The following is a 27,068-nucleotide window of genomic DNA, read 5'->3' as shown; positions in this document are numbered from 1 at the left end:
CTGCTATTGGTGTGTGGTGGTGTTGGGGGAGAGGGCAGTACTGCAAAATCTAGGGGCTTGGGTTTTAATGCTCTTAGACAAACAAAGACCTTGGGCTGCGGTAGTTGGGAGTTGAGACTGAGACTACCCCCTTTACCACAGCCTAGACTCTCAAAAAGAAAAAAAAGTCCATTCCCCATCATATGTGTCTAGCCATTGGATAGATGAAAAAAGTCTTTCCTAATAAGTAGTAATCATAGGATTATGCCAATCATTAAATAACATGTTTTCTTAAAACACACAAGGAACATTTATACAGTAAAAACTGGCCAAACAGTGGGCAATAAAGCAAGTCCTACCATATACCAAAGAATCAATGGCATACAGACTAAGTTTTCTGAGTAAAATACAACAGTCAACAAAATTAGAAATCTATAACAAAAACAGAAAAAAAGAATCCATTTGGAAATTTTAAGACGTAGTTAAGTATAAGTCATGGGACAAAGGAGAAATCATAAGAAAAATTGTAAAGCATTTAGAGTCAATCAACAGTAAAACACCAAATATCAAAAACTTGTGGGATATAGCTAAAGTAATACTTAAGATAAATTTATGCTTTCAAGTGCAGTCATTAGCAATCAGTAAGGATTTAAAACAGAACCTGTGGAGTATATATATTTTCCCCTATTCCTCTCACCAAGGATAGGTGCAAACCCTGGACTTCATATGTAAAACAAACATAAGAGACTCTGCAATGAAGAGAGAAGAAGGAAACTTGAGGGGCGTCTAGGTGGCTCAGTCAGTTAAGCATCTGACTTCAGCTCAGGTCATGATCTCATGGTTAGTGGGTTCGAGCCTCACATTGGGCTCTGTGCTGACAGCTCAGAGCCTGGATCCTGCTTTGGATTCTGTGTCTCCCTCTCTCTCTGCCCCTCTCCTGCTCTTGTTCTCTCAAAAATAAATAAATGTTAAAAAAAATTTTTTTTTTAAAGAAGAAGGAAACCTGAGACATAAGGTATGACGCAGTGGTGAGTTCCTTGGGTTTTCTTTTTGCCTTATATATTCCAGACTTCATGCTGAAGAAGCCAGCAGCCTAGAAACATGAATGAATGAGTGCAGACCAAATAAAAAACAGAAGTCTGCTTTCTCTAATCAAAAGATCAGGAAAAACGCAGCCTAGCAAGACACAAAACTTGTAGACAGTAACTTCTCTGCTCCAGCCAAACACTAACTACACACAAAAAAATGTGGACCCACTCACACCCAAGCTGGGTAGGGGATGTAGAGTTGGATTCTCACAAAGCTGAAATTAGGTGCCCCAGCTGGTGGTTTTAGAGCATACGAAATAGGAAACCAGGACCTTTGTGCTATCTAGCCATGACCTCTCTCTCACCATGTGGTTTTTAATGGAGACCACACAGAGAGCCTAGACTTCTGCCCCAATCTAACAAGTATCAAGATAACCATTTTACCTCCCACTGTGGTAGTATGAGGCCTAGTGTAGGGTCGAGACTCACCATCTCGTCTTCGTAATGAGACTGCACCCACTGTGGTATCAATGGAAAAGAAGTAAGGAACCAGAACTCCCACCCCTTCTCAAGAGTAATGAGGAGCTGTCCCCCTCAAGTATCAATGGAGACTGAGTGGAGATATGCTTCTATCTCCACTTGGCAATAATGGGGCAATGCCCCTCCCCTTCCTCTATTGGAGCAGTGTAAACAACAACAACAGCTAAAACAGATGATTTAAGGTTCAGAGTTTCATAACATACAAAAAGTCCAAGACTGCATGAAAATCACCCATCATACCAAGAACCTAAGGAAACCGAATTAAAAAAGAAAATCAGTAGATGCTAACACCAAGATGACAGAATGACAGATATATTAGAATTATTAGACTAAGATTTAAAAAAGCCATGCGATTGGGGTGCCTGGGTGGCTCAGTTGGTTAATTGTCCAACTTAATCTCAGGTCGTGATCTCACAGCTCATGAGTTTGAGCCCCGTGTTGGGCCCTGTGCTGACAGCTCAGAGCCTGGAGCCTGCTTCTGATTCTGTGTCTCCCTCTCTCTGTTCCTCTTCTGCTCATGCTCTGTCTGTCTTTCAAAAATAAATAAACATTAAAAAAAATTTTTTAAAGCCATGAGAAAAATGGTTTTAGTGAGCGATTGCAAACAAAAAATAGAAGGACTCAGCAGAGAAATAGAAGGTCTTAGAAAGAAATAGAAGTTATAAAGAAGAACCTAATAGAAATTTTAGATCAGAGGTGCCCGGGTGGCTCATTTTGTTGAGTGTCCAACTCTTCAGGTCATGATCTCATGGTTTGTGAGATCAAGCCTCATGTCGGGTTCTGTGCTGACAGCACAAAACCAGCTTGGGATTCTCTCCTCCTCTCTCTCTGACCCTCCTCCACTCATGCACATGCGCTTTCTCTCTCAAAATAAATATACTTTAAAAACAAATTTTAGATCAGAAAAATACAACGAGTGTTATGAAAAGCTCAATGAATGGGCTCAACAGCAGAATGGAGGAGACAGAGGAAAGAATCAATGAATTGGAAGATAGAACAATAGAAATATCCAAACTAATATAGAGGAACTAGGCTAAAAAGATATGAACAGAGGGGCGCCTGGGTGGCTCAGTTGGTTAAGCCTCTGACTTCAGCCTTCATGATCTTGGCGTTCCCGAGTTTGAGCCCTGTGTCAGGCTGTGTGCTGACAGCTCAGAGCCTGGAGCCTGTTGGAGATTCTGTGTCGCCCTCTCTGTCTCTGCCCCTCCCCGACTTGTGCTCTGTCTCTATCTCTCAAAAATAAATAAACATTAAAAAAAAAAAGATATGAACAGAGCCTCAGAAGCTGGTGGGACTATGACAAAGATCTAACAGTGTCATCAGAGTCTCAGAAGGAGAGGAGAAAGAGGATGGGGCTGAAAAAGTATTCAAAGAAGTAAAGCTTGAAAATTCCCCAAATTTGTGAGAGACATAAACCTACACATTCAAGAAGCTAATCAAACTCCCAGTAGGATAAAACCAAAGAAATCCATATTAAGAAACATAATTAAACTTCTAAAAACTAAAGACACAGAACAAAATCTGAAACCAGGGGAAAGCAATTAGAATGACATCAATTTATCATCAGAAACCATGGAGGCCCCAAAGGAATGGCATAATATTTTTAAAGTGATAAAAGAATTGTCACCCAGAATCCAATACCCAGAGAAAAGATATGAAGGGGAAATCAAGACCTCAGATGAAAGATGACTGAAGGAAGTTCTCTAAAGAGAACTGAAAGTGATAAAAGAAAGAACCTAGGAACACCAGGAAGGAAGAAATAATATGGTAAGCAAAAATTTGGATAAATAAAGTAAGCTTTCCTTCTCTTTGAGTTTTCTAAATTGTGTTTGACACTTGAAACAAAGTATAACACTGATGCAGTTCTAAAGGTATATTGAGAAAATATTTTAGGCAGTTTTAAACAGGGAAGGCAAAGGGACAGAAAGGGAGATAAGATTTCTATACTTCACTCAAACGAATATAATGATGATATCAGTAAGAAGTAATGTATGTATAATGTATTGCCTAGAGCAATCACTAAAAAAATCTATACAAATAGATACACTTAAATGTATTATACATAAAATGGAATTCTAAAGAATGTTCATGCAATCTATAGGAAAGCAGAAAAAAGAAAACAAATGAAAAAGAGAGGACAGGCAATCCCTAGGAGACTTAAGCCCTAATATATTAATAATTACATTAAACATATCAAGAGACAGATTGCAGAGTGGATTTAAAAAAACATGACCTAACTATATACTGTCTACAAGAAACTCAAAATATAACTATATAGTCAGGTAAGATGTAAAAGGATAGAGAAAGATGTATTATGCATATATTCATCAAAAAGTGGAAGTGATTATATTAGCATCATATAAAGTGGACTTAACAAAGTAAATAACCAGAGACAGACAAGTTCATTATATGATGATAGAAGAGTCAACCCACCAAGAAGACCTAGCAATCCTAAATGTGTATGCACCAAACAGCAGAGCTGCAAAATATGTGACGCAAAAACTGATAAAACTGAAAGGGGGAGTAGACATGTTCACTCAATTATAGTTGGGGACATAAATTCCTGTCTCTCAATTTATAGAATCACAGGTAAGATAGAAAATCAACAGGTATGGGGCACCTGGGTGGCCCAGTTGGTTAAGCATCTGACTTTGGCTCAGGTCATGATCTCACGGTTCATGGGTTTGAGACCCGTGTTGGGCTCTGTGCTGACAGCTCAGAGCCTGGAGCCTGTTCAGATTCTGTCTCTCTCTCTTTCTCTTTGCCCCTCCCCCACTTGCAGTCTGTCTCTTTCTCCTTCAAAAATAAATAAATATTAAAAAAAAAAGAAAGAAAATCAACAGGTATATAGGAGAACTCAACAGCACCATCTGCCTACAAGATCTAATCAATATTTATTGAACACCCAACAATAGCAGAATATACATTATTTTCAAAAACCCACAGACCACATACTAAAATCATATTCTGGGTCATAAACTTAACCTCAACAAATTTAAATGAACTAAAATAATGTGTTCTGTGACAATAATAGTATCAAGCTAGAAATCAATAATACAGAACAGGAAACACTCCAAACACTTGAAAACAAAAAGACACACATTTTTTTCTTTAATGTTTTATTTATTTTTGAGAGGGAGAGAAAGAGTGTGAGCAGGGGTGGGGCAGAGAGAGAGGGAGACACAGAATCTAAAGCCAGCTCCAGGCTCTGAGCTCTGAGCTGTCCAGAGCCCAATGTGGGGCTCGAACCCACGAACTGTGAGATCATGACCTGAGCCAAAGTCAGACGCTTAACCGACTGAGCCATCCAGGCACCCCAAGACACACTTCAAAATAATCCATGGGTCAAAGAGGAAGTCTCAAGGGGCATACAAAAAAATACATTGAACTGAACGGAAATAAAAACACAAGGTAACAAAGTTTGTGGGACATAGCTAAAGCACTGCCAAGAAAATTTATCCCACTAAATGCATATGTTAAAAAAGAGGAAAAGTCTCAAATCAGTAATCCTAAATGCCACCTTAAGGATTTAGGAAAAGAAGAGCAAAAATAACCCAAATCAAACAGAAGGAAGAAAATAATAAAGATAAAAGTATAAAGTAATGAAATGAAAAACAGAAACAAAAGGGAAAACAATCAGTGAAACAAGTAACATAGCTGGTTATTTGGAAACAGCAAAACCGACAAACCTCTAGTAAGACTGACCAGAGGCCGGTGGTGGGGGAAGAGAAGAGGCACCACATATTATCAATATTAGAAATGAAATGGGATAACATCACAGATGGTACAGATATTAAAAGAATAATAGATATTATGAGCAACTCTACATACATAAAATTGACAACAAAATGGACCAGTTTTTTGAAAGACACAAACCACAATTCATCCTATAAATAAAGTTGCCCTGTAACTATCAAGGAAATTGAATTCATAATTTGAAATCTCCAGGATTTCAAAGATAGTTGAAACTCTCTCCAGATAGTTTCATTGAAGAATTCTACCAAAAGTTAAAATAATAACTAACGCTAATTCTACACAATCTTCCAGAAAATGGAAGAGGAGGAAATACTTCAATTCATCTTATGGCGCTAGTGTTACACTGATACCTAAACCAGTCAAAGATAGTACAAAAATAGAAAACTTAAGGCCAATGTTTGTCATGAATATAGACACAAAAGTCCTAACAAAATACTAGCAAATAGAATTCAGTAATACATAAAAAGAATTATACAACATCATGAAATGGGATTGATTCCAGTATTTGAAAATTAATCACTGTATTCTACTACGTTCATAGTCAAAAGAAGAAAAAGCATGACAACAAAACAACAAAAGTATTTGACAAAATTTAACACCAATTCATGATAGAAACTCAGAAAAATGCAAATAGAGGGAACTGCACCCTGATAAAGGCTAACATACTTAATAGTGAAAGATGGAATGCTGTACCCCTAAGGTTGAGAACAAATGAATGAGGTGTTCTCTCACCACTCTTATAAACATAGAGCTGGAAGTTCTAGAAAGTGCAATAAAGTAAGAAAAGGAAATAAAAGGCATATAGATCTGAACAGAAGAAATAAATCTGCCCCTATTTGCAGATGACACGATTGTAGAAAATATCAAGGAATATGCAAAACTTATAGAAAGAAAAAGTGAGATCATAGGATGAAAGGTAATCGACAAAATCAACTATACTTCTATATACTAGTGATAGATACACGGACATTGATATTAAAAATACAATACATCATTTACAAGTGATTTTTTAAATGAAATAGTGTATATTTAACATAACTTTTTTTATCACTTATGTGCTAAAAACTATACACTGTTGAATGAAAGTTTTATAAGTTTTTGTACATGGAGAGACATTCTGTATTCATGGACTGGGAGATTCAACATAGTTAAGATATCATTTCTCCCCAGACTGATACAAAGATTGAATGTAATTCTTATCAAAATCCCAGAAAGATTTTTTTTGTAGATATGGACAAGACTATTCTATTTTTTTAAGATTATTTATTTATCTTGGGGCAAAGAAAGAGAGAGAGAGAGAGAGAGAGAGAGAGAAGCCCAAGCAGCCTCTTCACTGACAGTGCAGGGCTCAAACTCACAAACTGTGAGATCATGACCTGAGCCAAAGCCAAGAATTAGACACTTAAACAACTGAGCCACACAGGTGCCCCAAGACTATTCTAAAATGTATATAGAAATGCAAATGAACTAGAAAAGCTAAAACAATTTTGGAAAGGAATAAAATGGGAAGAATCAATATGGTTAATTTCAAGATTTATTATACAGCTACATTAGTTAAAATTGTGTGGTGTTGGTGGAAGGATAGACACATAGATCAATGGAATGGAATAGAGAACCCAGAAATAGACCCATCCAAATGTGCCTAATGATTTTTTATAAGATTTTGTTTTTAAGTAATCTTTACATCCAATAAGAACTTTACATTCTTTAAAATTTTTTTTTAATTTTTTTTCAACGTTTATTTATTTTTGGGACAGAGAGAGACAGAGCATGAACGGGGGAGGGGCAGAGAGAGAGGGAGACACAGAATCGGAAACAGGCTCCAGGCTCTGAGCCATCAGCCCAGAGCCTGACGCGGGGCTCGAACTCCCGGACCGCGAGATCGTGACCTGGCTGAAGTCGGACGCTTAACCGACTATGCCACCCAGGCGCCCCTAGAACTTTACATTCTTAATATCCAATGTGGGGCTCATACAACCTTGAGATCAAGAGTTTCACGCTCCACAGACAAAACCAGTCAGGCACCACTGCCTAATGATTTTTTATAAAAGTAAAAAATAAATTTATTGTGGGAGAGGTAGCCTTTTCAACAAATGATGTTAGAGCAATTGAATATCTGCAGGCAAAAAAGAGAACTTTATACATATCTTATACAAAAATTTAGTCCTATCTTATACATAATAATCTCATAACTTATACAAAAATTAACTCAAAATGGATCACAGATTTAAATGTAAAATGTGAAACTACAAAACATTAAGGAAAAAATGAGAAAATCATCAGGAATCTAAAGTTGGGTAAAGAGCTTTGAACACAAAAAGCGTAAGCCATAAAAGAAAATAAACTGACGAATTGGACTTAATCAAAATTAAAAACTCTTGCTCTATGAAAAACCCTGTTAAGAGGATGAAAAGACCAGCTACATAGTGAGAGAAAATATTTGCAAATCACAATCTGACAAAGCAATAGTATCTAAAATATATAAAAAACTTTCAAAACTTAACCGTAAAAAATACTTCAAACAATACAGTTAGAAAATAGGCAAAAGACATGAAGAGACATTTTACCAAAGAAAATACACAGATGGCATATAAAGATATGGAAAAGTGTTCAACATCATTGGCCTTTAGAGAAGTGCAAATCAAAACCACAATGAGATATCACCACACACCTATAATTACCCACATATCAGAATGGCTAAATTAAAAATAGTGAAAACACCAAATTCCAACAAGGTTGCAAAAAACCTGTATCATTGATACATTCCTTCTGGAAATGTCAAATGTTAGAACTTCTGATGGGAATGTCAGATGTCAGTCTAGAAAGCAGTGTGGCAATCTCTTTAAAAATAAAACATGCAAAGCACCAAGTGATCCAGAAATTGCACTCCTGGGCCTTTATCCCAGAAAAATGAAGACTATATTCACTCAAAAACCACTATATAGTTTATACAGCTTTATAGACAAAAACTGGAAACAACCCAGATGTCCTTCCATGGGTTAAATAAATGTACAGCCAAACCATGAAATACTACGAACAAACTACTGGTACATGAAACAATCTCAGTGGTTCTCCAGAGAACTGTGCTGAATGATGAGGCCAATCTTAAAAGGTATATACTGCATAATTACATTTATAGAAGACTTTTGAAATGACAAAGCATAGAAATGGAGAACAGCATAGTGGTTGTCTGGTGTTAAGAAGGAGGATGGTGGAGGTGACTCTAAAAGGGTAACATGGGTTAAAAGAATAACCATGATCCTTCTGGTGATGAAATGATCTGTATCTTGACGGTATCAATGTCAATTTCCTGGTTGTGATATTTTACTGTAATTATGCAAGATGTTACCACTGGGAAAAATGAGTACAAGATAGCTTTCTTTATTATTTTGCACAATTACATCTGAATCTGAAATTATCTCAGAATAAAAAGTTTAATTTGATATATTCTATTCTTAAAGGGGAATAAGCATCTTTGGTAGTAAGAAGAGTCATGAAACTCAACACCACTGGATAAAGCATTACTGTCTGCTCAAGAGTGAAAGAAAGGACACCAATTAATGAGTCCTCTGCACAGAGCCCACAAATTAGACTGAAACTGTGAAGGTAGCTGTGAAAACAGAAAAAAAAATTCTTTCTGGAGACCATGAGTACCCTTTGCAGTATAGTGTCTGTCATCTTCCCCTCAGATTCTTCTTGAGATTACTTCATGCAGAGAACCTCTTCTATCCAATTCATCTAGAGTTAAGCTGTATAAAAGAAAGTTTCCTCTTGCTAGTGGGAGTTTGTTAACAGTGTATAGGTCTCCTAAGAAGATGAAAGAGGGCTTTGACCATTTCATTTTTGAAGCTTTGAGTGTATTAAAAAATGCATACATGCCCAAAAGGTTAAAAAATTGTTTAATTATGGTATGTGTTAAGGTCTATCTTTAATAAAATGGTTCTCTTAATGAACATAAAAAAGATTAAAGTAAATGAATTAAATACTTAAGAAGCTACTTAAATAACAGAGAACCCCAAAGAATATAAAAAGACAGAATTAAGAACAAAAATTAATAAATTGAAAAATAAGCATTAGAAAAGAGCTACAAAAAAAAAAATCTGCCTGCTTATTTAAAAGACTAACAAACTAGACAAACTTCTGGCATGAGTGAGCCAAAACAAAACAAACCCAAGAATACAGTGTTAGGAAGAAAATGGGGCTTTACTACAGATAGAGTATATTTTTGAAAATTATACAAAGAATACTTTTGAAGATTCTGGGAAGACAGGAGAGTAAGAAGCACCAGGAATCTGTCTCCTCCTCAGGACAACACTTGCACTGCCATATTTTATCTGATATAACTGCTTTGAAACTCTGGAGTCTATGGAAGGCTTGCAACTTCCAGGAGAAGATTTGGATTGCAAATTAAGATTAAGTTTGGTTAATTTCAGATCTTAACACAGTAGCAGCTACTCATCCCCCATCCCTCTAGGCTTGTGTCAGGGAGTCATGTATGTGTTCCTCTAGTAGCTTGCTGGAGCCAGGGTGAGCTAAAAGGACCATGTCCTTCAAATATAGTGGATCTGTGCTCTGTTTGCCGATTGTTGCTTCTGATCACAGAGGTGCAGATAAAGAGCCTCCTCTCTCCATTACACCGTTGTAAGGCCCTTCCTCTCTGGTTGAAGAAACTACCGGAGATTTAAAGGGCAGTATCCTTTCCCCCTCTTTCCTAGGGCACTTAAAAACAACTGTAAATAAGGGGAAAAGTTGAATGTGACCATGCGTGTACAGGGAAAGGCTTAGAAAAGACCTGAAAAGACCTTAATTTTACACCTCAGCCTGACCTTCAGCACAGAGACAGCCTACAACAATGACAAAAATAAACAAAAACAATAACAAAAAAACCCAGTATACCCTGGGAAGGGGGAGAATCTAATTTCCAGAGTTATCCCATTATTAGATTCAGATATCAATGTTCAACAACAACAACAACAAAATAAGGCGTATAAAGAAACATGAAAGTATAGCCCATTTAAATGAAAAAAAAAATCACAAGAAACAACAGGGTTGGTGAGGATGTGTAGAAGAAACTCGCATGCACTGTTAGTGGGAATACATATTGGTGCAGCCACTGTGGAAAACAGTATGGAGATTCCTCAAAAAATTAAAAATAGAATTAGTATACGATCCAGTAATTCCACTATTGGGCATTTACCCAAAGAATATGAAAACACTAATTCGAAAAGGTATATGCACCCCTATGTTTATTGCAGCATTATTTATAATAGCCAAAATATGGAAGTAACCCAAGTGTCCATTGATATATGAACGGAAAAAGAAGATGTGATAAATATATACAATGGAATATTACTCAGCCATAAAAAAGAATGAAATTTTGCCATTTGCAACAACATAGATGGATCTAGAGGATATAATGCTAAGTGAAATAAGTCAGAGAAATACAAGTACTATATGACCTCACTCATGTGGAATTTAAGAAACAAAACAAAGAAACAAAAAAAGAGACAAACCAAAAAACAGACTTTTAACCCAAACAAACTAGTGGTTACCAGAGGGAGGTGGGTGGGGTGATGGGTGAAATAGGTGAAGGGGATTAAGAGTACACTTATCATGATGAGCACTGAGTAATATATAGAATTCTTGTACCACTATATTGGTGTTTTGTTTTGTTTTGTTTTGTTTTGTTTTGTTTTGTTAAATATTTGTTCATTTGGGGTGGGGAGAGTGAGACAGAGAGAGAGGGAGAGAGAGAATCCCAAGCAGGCTCTGTGTTCACAGCAGGGCTCAATCTCATGACCCTGAAATCATGACCGGAGCCGAAATCAGGAGGCAGATGCTTAATTGACTGAGCCACCTAGGTGCCCCTGTACCACTATATTGTACATCTGACACTAATATAACACTGTACATTAATTGTACTGGAATTAAAAGTAAGTAAATAAATTTAAAAAACAAGGAACATCTCAAATCAACAATATAACTATACAACTTAAGGAACTAGAAAAAGAAGAACAAAATTCCAAAACTCACAGAAGAAAGGAAATAATAAAAACAAAAGGAGAGGTAAGCAAAATACAGAATAAGAAAACAATGAAAATCAGTGAAACCAAAAGTCGTTTTTTTTTTTTTTAATTTTTTTTTTCAACGTTTATTTATTTTTGGGACAGAGAGAGACAGAGCATGAACGGGGGAGGGGCAGAGAGAGAGGGAGACACAGAATCGGAAACAGGCTCCAGGCTCCGAGCCATCAGCCCAGAGCCCGACGCGGGGCTCGAACTCACGGACCGCGAGATCGTGACCTGGCTGAAGTCGGACGCTTAACCGACTGCGCCACCCAGGCGCCCCCAAAAGTCGTTTTTAAAAAAATCAATGAAATTCAAAAACTTTTAGCTAGATGGACTAAGAAAAAAGAGAGAAGATGCATATAACTAAAGTTAGAAATTAAAACGGGGCTCTTACTACCAATTATAACAAATTAGAAATATAAGAGGGTACTATGAAAAATTGTTCACCAACAAATTAGACAATCTAGATGAAATGAAAAAATTCACAGGGATGCAAAACTACCAGACTAAATCACAAAGAAAGAAAATCTCAATAGAACTATAACTAATGAGGAGAGAGTAAATCAGTGATAAAAAAAAAAAATCTCCCAACAAAGGAAAGTTCTGGGCCTGATGGCTTCACTGGTGAATTCTATCAAATACTTTAAGAACTAATACCAATACTACTGAAACTTCCCAAAAAAATTGAAGAGGAGGGAATATGTCCTAACTCATTCAGTGAGGCCAGCATAATCCTGACACTAAAGCCAGACAAGGTTGCTATAAGAAAACTACAAACCAATGTCTCTTATGAATATTGATGCACAAATGCTCAACAAAATACTAGCAAACCAAATTGTGCAGCATATTAAAAGGATTATACACTATGACCAAGTGGTACTTTTTCTTGGAAGGCAAGATGGCTCAACATACAACTCTGTCAATATAATAAATCAAATCAACAGAATGAAGAAAAAACCCACATAATCATCTCACTTGATGCAGAAAAAGCATTTGACAAAATTCAAGAACTTTCATGAAATAAACACTTAGCAAAGTAGAAATAGAGCGAAACTACCTCAAAATGATAAAAGCCATATATAAAAATTTCTCAGTGAACATTATACTTAATGGTGAAAGACTGAAAGCATTTCCTCTAAGATCAAGTACAAAGCAAAGATTCCTGCTTTCACCACTTCTTTTCAAAATAATAATAAAAGTTCTAGCCAGAGCAATTAGGCAAGAAAAAAGAAATAAAAGGCATCCTAATTGGAAAGGAACAAGTAAAATGATCTCTGTTGCAGATTATATGATCATATATGTAGAAAACAAAGATCACACACACACACACATACACACACAATTGTTGGAATAAATGACTTTGGTAAAGCACCAGGATACAAATTCAGCATACAAATAGCAGTTGCATTTCTATATACTAACAATGAGCAACATGAAAAGTGAGTTATAAATGAATTCCATCAAAAGGAATAAAATATCTAAGAATTAACTTAACCAAGAAGTGAGGTGTCTGGGTGGCTCAGTCGGTTGAGCGACCGACTTCAGCTCAGGTCATGATCTCATGGTTTGTGAGTTCGAGCCCTGTGTCAGGATCTGTGCTGACAGCTCGGAGCCTGGAGCCTGCTTCTGATTCTGTGCCTCCCTCTCTCTCTGCCCCTTCCCCGCTCATGCTCTGTCTCTCTCTGTCTCAGAAATACATAAACATTAAAAAAAATTTTTTGAAAAGAAAAAAGAAAAAAAAAAACTTAACCAAGAAGATGAAAGACTTGTATAATGAAAACTACAAAACATTGCTGAAAGAAATTAAAGATGACACAAATGAATTGAAACACATCCCATATTCATAAATTGGAAAAGTTAATATTGTTAAAATGCCAATACTACCCAAAGTGATCTACAGATTCAATTCTATCACTATCAAAATACCAATTTTTGTTTTTGCAGAAATAGAAAAACCCAACCTAGAATTCATATGTATTCCAAGACACCCCAAATAGCCAAACAATCTTGAAAAAGAGCAAAGTTTGAGGTCTCTTATTCACTGTTTTCAAAACTTAATATGAAACTAGAGTAATCAAAAAAGTATGTTGGCAGAAAGAGAGACATATAGAACAATGGAATAGAATAGAGAGCCCAGAAATAAACCCTCACACATATGGTCAAATGATTTTTAACAAGAGTGCCAAGACCATTTAATAAGGAAAAGGCAGTCTTTTCAACAACAGGTGCTAGGAAAACTAGATATCCACATACAGAAGAAAGAAGTTGGACCTAACACTATATGTAAAATTAATTCAGGATGGATAAAGAACCTAAATGCAAGACTTGAAACAATAAAACGCTTCGAAGAATATAAAGGACAAAGCTTCATGATGTTAGATTTGGTAATGATTTATTGGATAGGATACTAAAGGCACAGGTAACAAAAGAAAAAAAGAGAAAGACAGAAAGACAGATGGAAGAAAGAAAGAAAGAACAAAAGAAAGAAAAAGAAAGAGAGAGAAAGAAAGAAAGAACAAAAGAAAAGAAGGAAGGAAGGAAGGAAGAAATTGGACTTTATGAAAATTTAAATATCTTGTGCCTTAAAAGACACTACCTACAGAGTAAAAAGGCAGCCCACAGAATGGGAGAAAAATATTTACAAATCATGTATCTGATAAGAAATTAATATTCAGAATATAACAACAAAAACCAACCTGATTCAAAAATGGACAAAGGACTTGAATAGAACTTTCTCCAAAGATCTACAAATGGGTAATGACCACATGAAAAATGTGCAACATCACTAATCATTATAGAAATGCAACCCCAAACTACAATGAGATATCACCTCTTACATATTAGGATGGTTTCTATAAAAAAACAAACAAACAGAAAACAAGCGTTGACAAGGATGTGGACAAATTGGAATCTGTGTTTGGTGGGAATGTAAAATAGAACAGTCACTGTGGAAACTGCTAGTTCCTCAAAAAATTAAAAATATAATTATCATATGATCCAGCAATTTTACCTCTGAGAATATATCCAAAAGATTTGAAAGCAGGGTCTCAAAGAAATATTTGTACACTGATGTTCATAGCAGCATTATTCACAAAAGGTAAAATGTGTAAGGAATCTACATGTCTATTGACAGAATGGATAAGCAAAATGTGACATGTATACAATTGAATATTATTCATCCTTAAAAAGGAAAGTATGACATATGCTACAAAATGGATGAAATTTGAGGACATTTTGCTAACTGAAAGAAGCCAGTCACAAAAAGACCAATGCTGTATGAGGTACCTAGAGTAATCAAATACATAGGGATAGGAAGGATCCTCTGTCCAGTAGGAGGGGGAGAATGGGAATAATTAATAGATATAGAGTTCCAATTTTAGAAGATGAGAAGAGTTATGGAGATGGAGAGTGGTGATGGTTGCACAAAAGTGTAAATGTGTTTGGGGCACTTGGGGGGTTCAGTCAGTTGAGCGTCCAGTTCTTGATTTCAGCTCAGGTTATGATCTTGTGGTTTGTGGGATCGATCCCCAAGTGGGACTCTGTGCTGACAGCATGGAGCCTGCTTAGGATTCTCTCTCTCTCTCACTCTCTCTCTCTCTCTCCCCCTGCCACTTCTCTGTGCACGTGCACACACCCTCTCTCTCTCAAGATATATAAACCCTGAAAACAAATAGTAATAGAGGTACCTGGGTGGCTCAGTCAGTTGAGCACTCGACTTCAGCTCAGGTCATGATCTCACATTTTGTGAGTTCGAGCCCCACATCGGTCTGTCTGCTGTCAGAGTGGAGTTCGCTTGGGATGCTCTGTCCCCCAAGCTCTCTGCCCCTCCCCTGCTAATGTTCTCTCTCTCAAAAATAAATAAACATTAAAAAACACATTAAGATTATAAATAACAATAATCAAGTGTGAGTGTGTATAATGCCATTGACTGTACACCTATGGGTAGATGGTAAATTTTATGTAATGTGTTGTTACCACAATAAAATACAGACATTAAAAAAAGAATATTTTGCCATTTGAAATATTTTCATCTTTTGAAAACAAAGATCACAGAGTTTGATAACATACTACATAGGCAGGTATGTTATCAAATTGTATTATCTTTGCCAAAAATACTGAAGATGAACCTAAGTCTACAGGAAACAAGAACTGAGAAACAAATTAAAAGGAATTTAATTTGGAATTTAATTTTGGAAAAGGGGAGACAAATCCAGAAAATGAGACATTCTGTAAAACAATTGGCCTGATGTCTTCAACAAATCAGTGTCATAGAAAAAAGTATGTGGGAGGAAAACTGTTCTAAATGAAAAGAAATATAAGAAACATGAGAACCAAATGCAACATGTGGTCTTTGATTGGATCCTAGTTTGAACAAAACAGCTACAAAATAAATTTTGGAATAATTGAGAAATATTAAATGTAGACTGGACATTAGATGAATTAAGGAATTACATTTAATTTATTATACACTTGCTAGATTGATAAAGTTATTGTGATTATGTAGGAAAATGCCATGTTTTGAATTTGTATACTTTAGGGGTAAAATATCATGATGTTTGTAATTTACTTGAAAGTATTTCAGCAAACAAGAATAGATGAAACAAATATGACAATATTTAACTATTGTTAAATCTAGGTGATGACTATATAGTATTCATTCAGTATACTAATCTCCCTAACTTTTCATATATTTCAAATTTTTCATAGCAAATATTAAGCACATACACAGAGTAATGCTGCAGTGAAAAACCTGGTACATACCTTGGGGCTCTATCAATCACTCTAAGGTCTGCTAAGCCGTATGCTAGGCAAAAGATCTAGAACAGTATTGTTCAAATTGCAGATTGCGACTGTGTAGTCATTCCTAAAATCAATTGAAGGGGATTGTGACCAGTATTTTTTTTAAGTTTATTTATTTTGAGAGAGAGAGAGAGACAGAGCACGTGAGCAGGGGAGGGGCAGAGAGAGAGGGAGAATCCCAAGCAGGCTCCACACTGTCAGCATGGAGCCCGATGCGGGCCTCACACACACAAACTGTGAGATCATGGCCTGAGCCGAAACCAAGAGTTGGACCCTTAAATGACATAGCCACTCAGGCGCCCCATGACCAGTAATTTCTTACACATGAAATAGAATAGAAAATATCTAAGGGTTTTCAGTTATTAAGGATGAATATTACATGGAACTTTGTTTTAATCATATGTATCAGTTACTTTTATATGTGTGTACCGATTATGATGTAAAGTCCATTTTTTACTATAACTTGTATGCAAAAAGTTTAATAGGTCGCTTGGGTGGTTCAGTATTTTCCACCAGAAGTCACTAATAATGGTGCCTTCTCAAGTTTCAAGTTGATTTCTCTTAAATTTCTTTGACAATGCTTTGTTAGCTGCACCAGGGTTATCTGATGGATGACCCAGACGTGTTCTCATTTTCTTTGTTTTGATTTTTCTAGTAACTATGACTGAAGTTTTACCAAAGGAAAAGAAACAGAAAGATGAGAAGACCTTAATTCTTGGTCAAGCTGTGGTGGACCTTCTTCCTTTACTGGAAGGTCAGATGTGTGATTTGCTCAATAGCAGATATAGCAAAGCTCATAAAATTTAGCTCCAGTGAAGTCCCTCAGTGAATTTGAGGGACTTAATAAAAAGATGAGCACATTTATCTCTGCCTAACCTTTCCTTCTATGACTTGACTTTGCCTTCTTCTTGCAGGAGAAAGTTCATTTGAAACAATAATCCCCTTGCACCCTGTGCCAGGCTCGCCTTTAGAATCTCTTCGATCAGGTGCTAAGGTAATCAGAGTTTTAAATCTCAACTTTCAGCTAGCCGTTTAGTCTACCAAGTCTATTTGCTATAAAGGTTCAATTTATTTGAGTCCAGTTCATCAGGTGTCTTCTTTTCACAGGCACACATAGCGTTAAATTCTGGGAAACAAAGATAAATAAGGCAGAGTCCTACTTTAGGAGTTCATAATCTACACACCATGGATTATAATCAGTGTGATTAGATGGTGGAATGGGGCATGTGGGAACAGAATAGTTATTGGTCATTTTGCCCAGGGGTACATGTAAGGAAGGCTTAACCATGGAAATGCTCTTGAGCTATGTCCTGATGGATTAAATTGAATAATATATGAATGCACCTAAAACACTTTCTGGCATAGTGAGCCTGAATTGGTAGTCTGTGCCACTGGTGTCTTCTGGGCTTTGTTTTCCATTCTTCCTGGGGATTGGTAGCTTCTTGGGGCATTACTTTTGCCACTCTGGTGCAAGTGCACTCACTTTCAGCAGATACCCAGGTGCCTTCTGTTTTGCACAAGTAAAAGAGAGAGGAAGGCTCAAATGACCCGACTATTTCAAATGCAGTTCCCTAATTAACCGCTACTGTAGGTCCTCCCTGCTTCTTGTTGATTCTGACCTTGGAGCTGCCGTAATCCACTCCTGCATCTCCTGTGGTTCTTTCCCTCTTATTTAGGCTGTGGTTGGTTTCTTCTCAGTTTTTGTTTGTTTGTTTTTGGTTTTGTTTAATATCTGATTTAATTTGCTCTCTGTCTTTCTAAGATTACTAAAACTATGTAGTCTAGTGATGGCATTTCTTATTTTCCAAGGATATTATAGCATTATCCTTTTATTGGCTCTAAAGATATAATTTAGTATTTTTCTGTCATTTCATGTGATTTGTGCTAGAAAGAGGTATATATTTGAGCTCAGTCTGCCTTTCTTGGTTCCATGTCCCTGCCTATGTATACTGTTGATTTTCCTTACATATCTTTAGAAGAAAAGTCAAATGGGTTATTAGTCCTTAGGATATTTGCTCATAGTATTCCTGTGTTCACTTGTTTTACACACTCAGTGAAAAAATATGACAATTTCTATTTGTTTGAGAATTCTCATTTTATTTTATTTATTAAGTTTTATTTATTTAAGTAATCTGTATACTGAACTTGGGGTTCAAACTCATGACCCTGAGATCAAGAGTTGCATACTCTTCTGACTGAGCCAGCCAGGCGCCCCCAGAATTTGCACTAATTTTATATTTAAGCATTACACTGATGATTCTCAAGAATCAAAGAGTAAAATGATATAAACCTGTTCATGGAAAAGAAGTTCCAATTCATCTTCAAGTATTCCTTGTCTTGATTGATTGAGTGATACAAATTAGAAACCTTAGGGACATTTTACTTATCCTTCCAGAGACGTATTGATTGATCAGAGGTATGACATTCTTCAATGCCTCTCTTTCTTAAAATCTGCTTTCCTTTGGGGTGCCTAGGTGGCTCAGCTGGTTAAGTGGCTGACTCTTGCTTTAAGTCATTATCTTGCCGTTCGTGAAATCAAGCCCCTTGTTGGGCTCTGCACTGACTGTATGGAGCCTGCTTGGGATTCTCTCTCTCCCTCTCCCTCTCCCTCTCCCTCCTTGTCTCTCTCTCTCTCTCTCTCTCTCTCTCTCTCTCTCTCTCATGGACATGTGCTCTCTTTCTCTCAAAAGGTAAATAAATAAACTTAAAAAAAATTCCCTTGGACCCTAAATACAACCAATCCCCAAATCTGCCTTTTAGCAAATCTAGCCTTTTATACCTTCTAAGTCCTCTGGACTCTCCTTAGCTTTATCCCCACTCTTTATTGCCTTATAATCTCTCATTGGAACATTACAAGTAGCCTTGTAACTACCCTTGCCTCCCCCAGTTTCGCCTTCCCATGTGTGGAAGGGTGTTTGCAGGGTGGCTTACAAGGGAATATGATCACATCTCATCCCCTGCTCAGTACTATGTAGTTCATGGATTCCCCCACTGCTTACATGTTAAGGTCTAGATTCCCTAGCAGTCATGCAACAGCTTTTATAATAGGAGTCTGACACTTGTTCAGTCACATCTCTCAGACTCCCCTCATTATGTTTTATATTATAAAATCCTGAACTACTTACATCTGAACTGAATATACCATGCTATTTCAATCCTCTTTTACATAAACTCTTCTTTTTGTTCAGAATTATTTTCTTTCCTTTTCCTGCTTATCTAAATTGCAAACTCTTACTCATTTTGTAAGTCACTTCAGACGTCACCATTTCTCACTTCTCCCCACCCCAATAATTAATTATTCACTTCCTCCTTGGTGCTCCTTGACTAGGGACTAGGGCATTTTATACAGGTCTCTTTTATAGCATTTACCATAAATCATGGAATTATAATATGAATCCCATAATAAAAAGAGCCACATCTCCTTTATCTTTATATTGCTTTTTTTTTTAAGTTTATTTGCTTATTTGAGAGAGAGAGAGCATGCACGTGTGTGTGCGAGGAGGGGCAGAGAGAGAGGGAAAGGAAGAATCCCAAGCAGGCTCCATGTTGTCAGCACAGAACCCACGTGGGGTTTGATCCCACGAACCATGAGATCATGACTTGAGCCGAAATCTAGACTTGGATGCTGAATGACTGAGCCGCACAGGTGTCCCTATCTTTATATTCCTAATGCTGTGGTAAAGTGCCTGGCATATAATTAGCAACCAATACACATTTTATTTTATTTTACTTTATTTTATTTTTATATGGAATGCTTCATGAATTTGCATGTCATCCTTGTGGAGGGGACATGCTAATCTCTGTATTGTTCCAGCCAATACACATTTTAAAGCTACTTTTTATGTATCCTGTGTGTAAAGATACTTTTTATGGCATCCTGTGTGAAAATGTCAGATATATACATATGTATCTATATCTGTATCTATATCTATCTATCTATATGGGTATATACATATATATTTGAAAAAACAGTTTTCTTGTTAAATAGCACGTTGCCAAATCAGAATTTATATTGGAGATATAACTTGGAAATTTCTCATTAGTGGAATACAAAATTCTTTAACAATAATATCAATTATTCTTATTAATGTTGATTCCTAAGAAATAAAATTAAAAAATGAACAAATTATCTTTCTCCTCTCTAGTTGAAAAAGTCATGACAGCCCTATTTGGATATATCACTAACATCAAATCCTTGGCAGCTCTTCTGAAAAATTCATTTTTGAGCTCGTTCATGGGACCAAGAAATACTTTCTCATCTGTGAAAAATAGAAATATAGTAAAGAATATGATTTTCAAATACTTAGTAAAAAACCTAAAATTTAAAAAAAAAGTACTACATTTAAGTTACAGAAATAGTCACAGAATATAAACTAGCAAAAAAAAGCAGCTCAATCTCACTCATGTGAAACTACTATTAACATTTCATTATAGAACCTTCTGATTCCTCTTCTATGTGTATTTGTATACATGTGTGACCTGAGTATGGTAGAAGGGAAAGGCCTCTAGCTTAGGAATAAGATTCTCATCTAGGCTATAGTTCTAACTTATGGGACCTAGAGAAAGTTATTTGAAGCCTCTATATGGAAATAATTAAACTTGACCTTCTTACCTTGAATAGTGATATGAGATTCAAATGAGATAATGAAAAAAAGGGTGGGGAGGCCTCTTGCATTTGCAAAATGCTGCATAATTTTATTTTTTTCCAGCAGTGCAGTCTTGAAGTTAAAGTATTTGTGGCAGAGCCCTTATTGACCACAGCACAGATTTTAGGAGGCAATCTACTGAAGGTCACATTGGAGGCTGCCTACTCTGTGCCTGAATCTTTCATTCCAGTAGGGCCTCTGCAGAACTACATGGTTGGTCTGCAAGTTCCATCAGTTGGAGAGGTAAAGCCCTACAGCCAGATATTTAGATAGATTTAAACACTCATATGGTCATCTCTTCCTTACCTGCTAAGATTTCATTCAAAGCAAGCTCTATTAATTGAGGAAATTTATTTTAGGCTTAAAAAAATAAAGTTTTCTAATGTTTTATATATAGATATCTATAGTTTACATGTTATATGTAATATACATTGCATATAATTTGTATCAATAAATACATATTTATGGTGGAAAATATGTAAAACATTTTAAAATTGATAATTTTAATATATTGCTACACATTACTTTTATGCATATATTTTGTGGATTTTATACAATGTACTTAATTATATAAAACTTTGTCTTAATTTCAGGTTATTTTCTTAGTCCAAATTTCTATAGAGTAATCGTATATGGATTTTTTGAGGCTCTTGATAGATATTTCAAAGTTGCTTGCTAAAAGGTATAATTAGTTAATACTCTCAGATGTTCTATTGCAATTTACATTTCAGCATAGAACCCTCCAATTCCTCTTCACTATTCACATTCCCACCAGCAGTGTAAAGGGTTCCAATTTCTCCATATCCTCATCAATATCTAGTATTTTCTGGGGTTTTTTTTTTGTTGTTGTTGTTTGTTTTTTTGATAATACTTATCCTTACAGATATGAAGTGGCATTTCCTTGTGTTTTAGATTTGCATTTACCTAAGGACTGATGATGTTGAGCATCTTTTCCCCTCCTTACATTGCCATTTGTATATCTTTTTGGGGGGAAATGTTTATTCAAGTGTTTTGCCCATTTTTGAATCTGGTTGTTTTTTGTTGTTGAGTTTTAAAAGTACTTTATATATCCTACCTATTAATCTGTTATCAGGTATGTGACTTGTAAATATTTTCTCCCATTCTTTACTTTGTTGTTAGTATATTTTGCTGCACAAAATTCCTAATTTTGATGAAGTCCAATTTATCTATTTTTTTTCTTTTATTGTCTCTGCCTTTGGTGCCATAACCAAGAAATCATTGCTTAATCCAATGTCAAAAGGTTTTCCCCCCTGTGTTTTCTTCTAAACGTTTTATAGTTTTAGCTCTTAGATTTAGGCCTTTGAACCATTTTGAGTTAATTTTTGTATGTTGTTTAAGGTAAGGATATAACTTGATATTTTTGCATGTGGATAATTAGTTTTCTCAGCACCATTTATTGAAAAGACTGTCCTTTCTCCATTGAATGGTCATGGTATGCTTAATTTTGAAGTTTTTGCCAGCATTCTCATTTCTGTGGAGGAGCAAATTTTCAGAGGTCCTTACTCTGCCATTCCAGAAATGCCTTTCTGTCACAAAAGTTCTTCCCAAAGAACTAGAATTGTTGAGTTATAGGGTATGACAATTTTAAATTTACTGGAGACTGCAATATTGCTTTTCACAGTTATACCAATTTATACTTCCATCAACTATGTATAAGAATACCATACCCTTTACAATATTGCCAGTGCTTGATATTTTCAGACTGATTTTGCCAATCTGTGTTTTAAAATGATATCTCATAGTTTTAATGTGCATCTCAGTTATTATTAAGGTTATCTAGCATGTTTTTATATAAACATTGGATTTTCTAATTTCCCTTTCTACAAATTGCCTATTTACATCTTTGTTAATTTTCTTTTACAAGTATATATTAGATAAATTATAGATATGAAGTGCCTATATTGTTAACCCTTGTCAGATTTGTTTGTTTTTAAAAAGGTAGTTTTTAAAAAGGTATATCATAACTCTCATATAAATATAAAATGACAAAAGGGTTTTAAACCAGTTCAAAGGAGAATTGGGGGAAAAAACACCCATATATAAGCAATCAGGAATGTTGAGATGAATTTCCTAATAATTCTAAACTCATCATCAGCCACAGGTCAATAATTGATTATTTCTCCACTGAACAAAATATGTTTGCATATCTATGGACAAGAATAACTTGCATTGTTACTATTTTTTTTTATAAATTAAAGAATTATAAAACAGCACAAATACAGAATCAGATAATCACAAAAGGAAGGTCTGTTAGATAATACCCAACATTACACTGAAAATATACTTCAATAAACTTTTTTGTTCATTTTGAACTCTTTTACAAAACTTCCTGATGTATGATAATTTATTCTGTAGAAAGACTATCCCATTTTGTTCAAGAATGGAACTCTGAAGATTGGAGGGGAAAGAGAACCTGTTCCCCGGCCTAAAAAATGGCCAATTGCCAACATTCTGGCTCCAGGAGCTAATGACATTCCTAATGCTTTCATTATTGGTGGGCCCTATGAGGAAGAAGAAGGAGAACTCAATCACCCTGAGGTGAGAGAATTATGTACTTTTTTTGAGACAAACTAAGTGCATAGACAGATGGTAAGACATTTTTTGAATCACTCTAATTTATATAAATCTGTTACTTGTTAAAATAAAACAATTGTCTAATTCTGATGAAAATGTCTCCTAACTTCTTAAGTTCAACAAACAAAATAGTTTATTAAATTCAAATTTACTCTTTATTTTATTTTGAATTTATGAACTTTTGAGTAGGCAATAATATGATCATAGTCATGCATATAAAAGCAAATATATATACTCAAAGGAAGAAAGAAAGACTCACAAACAAAAATATTTAGAAGAGCAAAGTTTCCTTGCAAAGAATGCAAAAAGGAATAGATTTCAGAAAGACTGACTCAGACATCAGCATAGTAAAAGTCAGGGATAAAATTGTTTTTCTTTAGGAAGTCCAGATTTATAGAAAGTATTCAAAATATTGTTATTTTCAGAACTAGAACCTGTCAGGAAGACACTGCTATTTTTATTTTCTCTGAGGGTGTAAATTAATTAACTTATTTATTTATTTATTTATTTATTCATTTATATTTTTCTTAAAGGTTTATTTTTAACTGAGTATATAGAGTGCTTAATCATATTAAAAGCAGGGAAAATGTCAGTTTTGATTTATATACACATATGTACATACAGTACATACATGTATTCTTTCCTTATTGGTGGCATACTCATACTGTTTTGCAACTTGCTTTTTAGTAGATCTTGGTGATTTCCACATCACTACTTAAAGAGCATTCTCATTCTTTTTCTTTTATCTTTTTCTTTTTTCCTTTTTTTTTTTTTTGAGAGAGAGCTAGAGTGCAAGTGGGTAAAGGTCAGAGGAAGAGAGGGAGAATCTCATGCAGGCTCCATGCCCAGCTCAGAGCCCGATGTGGGGTTCCATCTCACCACCATGAGATCATGACGTGAGCTGAAATTAAGAGTTGGCCGCTTAACTGACTGAATGACCCAGGCAGCCCATCATTCTTTTTCTTTCTTTATTTGTACTTGCTGTATGACATGACATTATATAGACACACTTAAATTCACTTAACCAGTCTACTATTGGTGATCATTTAGGTTGTTGAAATTATTCTTTTCTTTTTATTCCTCCCTCCTTTCCTCCTTCCATCCTTCTCTTTCCCTCCTTCTTTCTTTCTTTTTTTATTTTCTTTCTTTGTTTCCCTGTTTCTTTCTATTTTACTGCAACTTATACTTGTCAAGAGCATAGAAAATGCTGCAAACATACTGGCAAATGTTTCTTGAATGAGCTAATAATCATTAGTGGAAAAATTCAATAAAAATTATTTGTAAAATGAGGATGGTTGAATTATTTTAAGTATCTGACTAAATATTTTAAATAGTTGAAATAAATCTGGCAATATTTGAAAAACATTGTGCAGTATCTTCTCTCATCATTGTGATTAGTGAATATTCATACTGTTTCTTGATTTATACTTTCATTTAGATCAGATACTTTATTTTATATATTTAGATCTTATATTTTAGTTTATTTTTAAATTTTGTTTGTTTCAAGTTTTTATTTAAATTCCAGTTAACATATAGTGTAATATTGGTTTCAGGAGTAGAATTTAGTGATTCGTCACTTACATATAACACCTAGTGCTCATCACCAGTGCCCTCCTTGCTGCCCATCACCCATTTAACCCTTCCCTCACCTACCTCCCCTCCAGCAACCCTTAGCTTGTTTCTATAGTTAATAGTTTCTTATGGTTTTCCTCCCTCTTTCTTTTTTTCCTTCCTTCCCCTATGTTCTTCTGTTTTGTTTCTTAAATTTCACATATAAGTGAAATCATATGGTATTTGTCTTTCTCTGACTGACTTATTTCACTTAGCAAAATACAGTTTATCTGCATCAAATGGCAAATTTCATTTGTTTTGCTGGCTGAGTAATAACCCATTATATATATATAATATATGTATATACATATACATATATATATATTTATATATATAATATATATATATTTACTTTAGATCATTAGCTCTCAAGCCTGGTTGCTCGCTTGAATCATCTGGAAAGCTTTTAAGACAATAGCAATGGGGCACCTGGGTGTCTCAGTCTGTTTTACATCCAACTTGGTCTCAGGTCATGATACTGTGGTTTGTGAGTCCAAGCCCCACGTCAGGCTCTGTGCTGACAGCTCAGAGCCTGGAGCCTGCTTCAGATTCCATGCCTCCCTCCCTCTCTGCCCCTCCCGCACTCGCACTCTGTCTCTCAAAAAGAAATAAACATTTAAAAAAACAAATTAAAAAAAAAAACAATAGCAATGGCCAAGCCCTAACTGAGATCAATGACATAAGAATTTACTTTCAAAATATTACACTGGGGCTCCTGGGTGGCTCAGTTGGTTAAGCAACCGATATTGGCTCAGGTCATGACCTCATGTCTGGTGGGTTTGAGCCCCTTGTGGGCTCTGTGCTGACAGCTTAGAGCCTGGAACCTGCTTCAGATTCTGTGCCTCTGTCTCTCTCTGCCCCTCCGCCACTTGCACTCTCTCTCTCTCTCTCTCTCTCTCTCTCTCTCTCTCAAAAATAAATAAATATTAAAAAAATATATTACCACTGCCCAGGTGTTGATTTTTTTAAAAGCTCCCAGATAATTCTAATATGCATTCAAGGTTGAGAATCAGTGATTGAGATTATATGAGTGAATTTTTGGTACTTAGTACTAAATTAATGTGAAGGTAATATAAATTATCTTACGTACTTTAGTAATAGTAAAGTACCCTAAAATTTAAGATGTGGTAGTAGTTACAGTAGTAGTTGTAGTTATACTAGTAAGAGTAATAGTAATAGTAATAGTAATAGTAATAGTAATAGTAATAGTAATAGTGTTGTGATCAAATCCCTTAAAAGAATTACTTACAGATTTAGCAGGATGAAACCATGGCACATGGAGAGAACAAAAGTCTCTTATTATTTTACAGGACAGGGAATTTAGGAACCAAGCAGAGTGCATAAAGAAAAGGATTACTTGGGACCTGGAAAGTCGCTGCTACCTTGATCCTCCTGCAGTAGTCAGGTAGGAAGAGGAAGGGGATTATGTCTAAGCAACAACTAGAGGTGGGAAGAAATGTTACTTTTGTTAATTTTATCTATATTTGATTTAGGGTGATCTGAGAATCCCTTCCACCAAATCTGCTAACAACAGAGGCTTTTAGTGATCGTGGTTCACTCATGGTGGGTTCTGATTCCTTTTTCATATAAAACAAGTCCAGAGCTGATATGTATGGTGGCTCCACAGTGTAGCTCCATCAGGTATACAGGCTCCATCTTTGTTTTTGCTCTACCTTCTTTAACAAGTGCTTTCCATCCACAAGGTTGTTTCATGGTCCAAAATGGCCATTGGAGCTCTATCCTGCATATTCACATTCCTCACAGAAAGCTGGAAAGGGCGAGTGTTTAGGGATAAAAAAAGGATACATGCTGGGTATCTTAGACCCTCTTATAGAGCCTTCCTAGAAACTTACAATTTCAGTTTTATATCTCAATGGCCATCTCTAGATGCAAAAGAGGCTAGGAATTATGTTTTTGTTATACATTGTCATTGTCATTCAGACTAAATCAGGGGTTAGAGGGGTGCCTGCATAGCTCAGTTGGTTGAGCATCTGTCTTGGGATCAGGTCATGATCTTGTGGTTCATGGTTTCAAGCCCCATGTCG

General features: G+C 35.7%; 1 protein-coding gene and 1 non-coding gene across 2 annotated transcripts in view; one reads left to right on the top strand and one right to left on the bottom strand.

Moving 5' to 3' along the window:
• Positions 1-27,068, top strand: part of CFAP70 (cilia and flagella associated protein 70) — a 106,466-nt gene that overhangs the window by 7,276 nt on the left and 72,122 nt on the right. Inside the window, exons 3-7 of the mRNA XM_047072952.1 lie at positions 16,827-16,925; positions 17,086-17,165; positions 20,881-21,060; positions 23,194-23,376; positions 26,334-26,428. Coding sequence (XP_046928908.1) covers positions 16,827-16,925; positions 17,086-17,165; positions 20,881-21,060; positions 23,194-23,376; positions 26,334-26,428 — 637 coding nt within the window. The remainder of the gene's footprint in view (positions 1-16,826; positions 16,926-17,085; positions 17,166-20,880; positions 21,061-23,193; positions 23,377-26,333; positions 26,429-27,068) is intronic.
• On the bottom strand, positions 19,912-20,013 carry LOC124507351 (U6 spliceosomal RNA). Its single transcript, XR_006961005.1, has one exon. It is a non-coding gene; the product is annotated as a U6 spliceosomal RNA (small nuclear RNA).

The sequence above is a fragment of the Lynx rufus genome, unplaced genomic scaffold, assembly GCF_022079265.1.
Source record: "Lynx rufus isolate CCGP_SWC_20201006 ecotype Redwood Valley unplaced genomic scaffold, mLynRuf1.p SCAF_11, whole genome shotgun sequence".
Lineage (NCBI taxonomy): Eukaryota > Metazoa > Chordata > Mammalia > Carnivora > Felidae > Lynx > Lynx rufus.
Note: the sequence above shows the minus strand (reverse complement) of the source record. Positions and strands in the feature narration are given on the sequence as shown.